This window comes from Lactuca sativa, chromosome 4 (genome assembly GCF_002870075.4).
Source record: "Lactuca sativa cultivar Salinas chromosome 4, Lsat_Salinas_v11, whole genome shotgun sequence".
Lineage (NCBI taxonomy): Eukaryota > Viridiplantae > Streptophyta > Magnoliopsida > Asterales > Asteraceae > Lactuca > Lactuca sativa.
Window position 1 is genome coordinate 35,047,239 of NC_056626.2, and position 1,830 is coordinate 35,049,068.

Genomic DNA, 1,830 nt, shown 5'->3' on the forward strand with positions numbered 1-1,830 from the left:
ATATATATATATATATATATATATATGTATGTATACTGTTTGGTATATTATTTGATTATATTAACTAATAAAAGAATAGTAAAAAATCAACATCTAAATACTAACACTCTGCTCTTGAGTTGAAGGAAAAAAAATAAATAAAATAAATAAAATAAAATAAAATAAGGAGAGAATAGAAGGGAAAACAAATTTGTCATTGCTCCGAGTTGGAGAGAAATGGAATGAAAGTTAAACATTTTATTCTTTCTTTTCAAATACTTCCAAATCGGAAGAAAAATTAGGAAAGAAAGTGATTTTTCTATTTCCTTCCACTTTCTTCCATTAATAAGACTCGGGAACATCAATCTCTCTTATTTTCCTCTCATTTCCACCTATTTTATTTCTTTTCTTTCCTTAAGGTGAACTCGGGAGCGGAGTGTAAAAAAAATTACAAAAACGTATTCAGATAGTAAACATTTTATCATAGTTTGCTTGAATTTTCACCAACTCCAAAAAGTTAATTGGTGCAACGCAATTCTTGATTAAAACAAACCATAGACCAACTTACCAAAACCTTGTAACTCGACACATAAGGCATAACCACATGACTAACATATGTTGCAAACAAAAACCTGAATCTAATCTGAAAAGAAAAGCTTGTAAGCAATCTTGTATGAAGCATAGGCATCGATACATCCATATTCAACTTGATTTTCATTTAAAACTCTTGCCTCCCAGTTACTCATACACACATGCTTTGGCTTCTTCATGTGAATCCCTGCAACTTCCATAGCCATATCCTTCAAACCTGGTCGTCGAAACCTTCCAGGAAATTTCTTTTTCGCCTCTTCACGAATATCAGCACTTTTAGCACAATCCAACCCATACTCATTCTTCAGCTTTGATATATCACCCTCAACCTCAATGCCCACAAAAGTGAACTTAGGGTTGAGAAGAAAACTCTTTAGGGACAGTGGGATTTCATCCATGTAAAACAGTTGAAGGATTAAACACTTGGTGTCGATGCAGAGTTGGAGGGTGGCAGATTTGTTGCTCATGTAGCTGATATGGTGAGGACGCCATTCAACATCCAGACCTACCACCATGCTTGGGTGGTTCGCATAGAGCATGACGATTTCGCCCACCCATTCCTCAGCGACGGCAGCTTTATCAGTGACAGTTGTTACAATGGTTTTGCGGTCGTAGTTGACGTGATACTTGGAGGATGTAGAGTCGTATGTTATAGTCGGATTGGTGCTTTGAAAAGCCATGGCTGCTGATCGTTGTGGTAAGAAGAAAGGGCAAAGCACTAGAATAGATTTAATTGATCGGTGAAGCAATGTCAATTTATATGGGGTAAATATGATCCACATTTAAAACAGAATATAATTTAGCATGATACACATGCATTTAAATTTTAAAATCCAATAATCTAAAATTATATTGTATATATAACATTATTTGATGGTATCCTACATGCTATAGTTGATTTTTCAGTCCTATTTTCAATTTTTATAATGCGAATTTCATTTTTGTTATTGGCGGTTTCAATTTTTTATTAACTAAAAGAACTTAGATTAAGAACCTAGTTTAATTGAATAAATCAAACATCTTATATAATTAAATAATATATGGGGATACCAATAGAATCACGATTTTTTTTTTTTGAACGGCATGCATAAATTAAAAGAAAACTAGTCAGGGGCTAGGAGGTACAAAGTGTTCCAAAAACAACAAACAACATAAGACAGCAAAGGAAAGAAAAGAAGAGAAAAAGAGAAAAGGCTACATTCTACAATAGCACTCCAAGATTGGGTCACAACACCACTCGATCCATCGAAGATTTTGTCC

At 33.8% G+C, this 1,830-nt stretch overlaps 1 protein-coding gene across 1 annotated transcript; it reads right to left on the reverse strand.

Annotated features, from left to right (window-relative positions):
* Positions 1 to 438: 438 nt before the first annotated feature.
* Positions 439 to 1,289, reverse strand: LOC111896500 (3'-5' exonuclease). Its single transcript, XM_023892486.3, has one exon. The coding sequence runs from the start codon at positions 1,248 to 1,250 to the stop codon at positions 618 to 620; it is 633 nt and encodes a 210-aa protein (XP_023748254.1). The 5' UTR covers positions 1,251 to 1,289; the 3' UTR covers positions 439 to 617.
* Between the last annotated feature and the right edge of the window lie 541 nt (positions 1,290 to 1,830).